This window comes from Arachis duranensis, chromosome 9, assembly GCF_000817695.3.
Source record: "Arachis duranensis cultivar V14167 chromosome 9, aradu.V14167.gnm2.J7QH, whole genome shotgun sequence".
NCBI lineage: Eukaryota > Viridiplantae > Streptophyta > Magnoliopsida > Fabales > Fabaceae > Arachis > Arachis duranensis.
Window position 1 is genome coordinate 39646196 of NC_029780.3, and position 1753 is coordinate 39647948.

General features: G+C 39.1%; 1 protein-coding gene across 1 annotated transcript; it reads left to right on the top strand.

Moving 5' to 3' along the window:
- The first annotated feature begins 636 nt into the window (after positions 1-636).
- On the top strand, positions 637-1521 carry LOC107465492 (uncharacterized). Its single transcript, XM_016084471.1, has one exon. The coding sequence runs from the start codon at positions 637-639 to the stop codon at positions 1519-1521; it is 885 nt and encodes a 294-aa protein (XP_015939957.1).
- Positions 1522-1753: the final 232 nt, after the last annotated feature.

Genomic DNA, 1753 nt, shown 5'->3' on the forward strand with positions numbered 1-1753 from the left:
TTCATTGTCAAAACTTGTCTAATCAAAGACGATTTGATGCACTTCTAGAAAACAGGTACTCGCACAGAGGAGTTGGTTTCGCTCCCAGACCATTAGAATCGAACCACCATAAATTTCCTAAAAAGTGACAAAACAAATTGGCACGCCTAGTGGGACCGTTTTAATGCCATTACGAAGTGGAAAGATCATTCACATGGCGATGAATTATCAAATGTGAATTGTGGTTCGTCCACCAATGATAGCATACTAGTATCCATGCAACAAGCCAACGTGCTTTCACGTTCAGAAGGTGCAATCGGAACTGAAAGCATAGTCGTCACGACTATTCAAACTGGAAATGTTGGATGCAATACTCGTCCACGTGGCCCTGCGCCACCGTATCAACCTCCATTAACCGCTGGTTGGCCACCTTATGGTCTTCCTGCTGGTTATACCCCACCAGTGGGTGGATTTATGCCATTTATCCGCTTTAAGAATGCAAATGGAGTGAATAATATGCAAAATCTACAACAACACTCTGAGTATTCTCGTGAGTATCATGTGGGCTCCACTTCGAATGCTGCGAATTCAATGGCAGTATATTGACAACAAGTGGAGGAGAGTCACCATGATTTGGTTAATTTATTGACTCAGCAAATGACTACAATTTTGAATCCCATGATGGTTGATCATGAATCAAGATTCGAGCGTCTTGCTAGACAAGTCGAGAGGATTGCTCGAATAATCGATTATGATGAAGGCGAGAGGCATAACGCTCGAGGGAATAATGAAGGGATGGAAAATATTTTTCAAAATAAAAATCATATTCCAAATCGAGAAAATCCTCGCCTGGTTCATCGAAATGAGAATGCCAATGATGTTTTACATAGATTACGTGGTGATCGTTATCAGGTCACCCAAATTGTAGAGGAGGTTTTAAATCGGGTTGGATTGAATGTTGGTTTTATGAATCAGCCACATTTTATGTCTGCTTTTCCCCAAGTAGTTCAAATGGCTGAAGTGCCAAGAGGGGTAAAAAATCCGAAAATAACCACAAAATTTGCTGAAGAAGTTAGAGAATCGACCACTGAACATGTTGCTCGTTATTTGGTCGAGATTGGGAACCTAGCCAATGATGAAAATTTGAAAATAAAATTTTTTCCTTCTTCATTGACGAAGAATGCATTTACATGGTTCTTGAATATTAGACCGAATTCGATTACAACATGGAATCAGTTAGAAACTGCTTTTCATGCTCAGTTTTATCGAGGGGAAATGAACGTAGCAGTTACCGATTTAGTAGCTTTGAAATGTGAAGATGGTGAAACCATCGATGACTATTTAATACGTTTCAAAAATGCTAGAAGTATGTGCTATGTGACATTACCTGAAAATGAGATAGTGAAAATAGCAACCATGGGATTGGGATTTTATATGCGCAGGAAATTGCTTAATGTACATATTCCTGACTTGGCTCACCTGGCTGAAAAGGTTCGGCAGACTGAGCGTATGAAAAAGGAGAAAGAAAAACATAGAACTTAATAGAGGTCAAAAAGTAAACCGTTTACTCGAAAAGAGAAGGTTGCTTATGTAACCATGGAATCCTCAAAGGAGAAAATCGAATTCGAAGCAGAAGTCGATTTGGCCGAACTTAAGAAAGGCCCTCCATATGTTTGTTCTTTATTGACAAAACTCCCTGGTAGTGAAAATTCGAATGATTCAAAACTTAAAAGTGGAAAGAAATATAGTTTTGATATCTCGAAATCTGATCAGT

Excerpts from the sequence above, each read along its gene's own strand:
- LOC107465492 (XM_016084471.1), top strand. The coding sequence starts at position 637 with ATGACTACAATTTTGAATCCCATGATGGTTGATCATGAATCAAGATTC.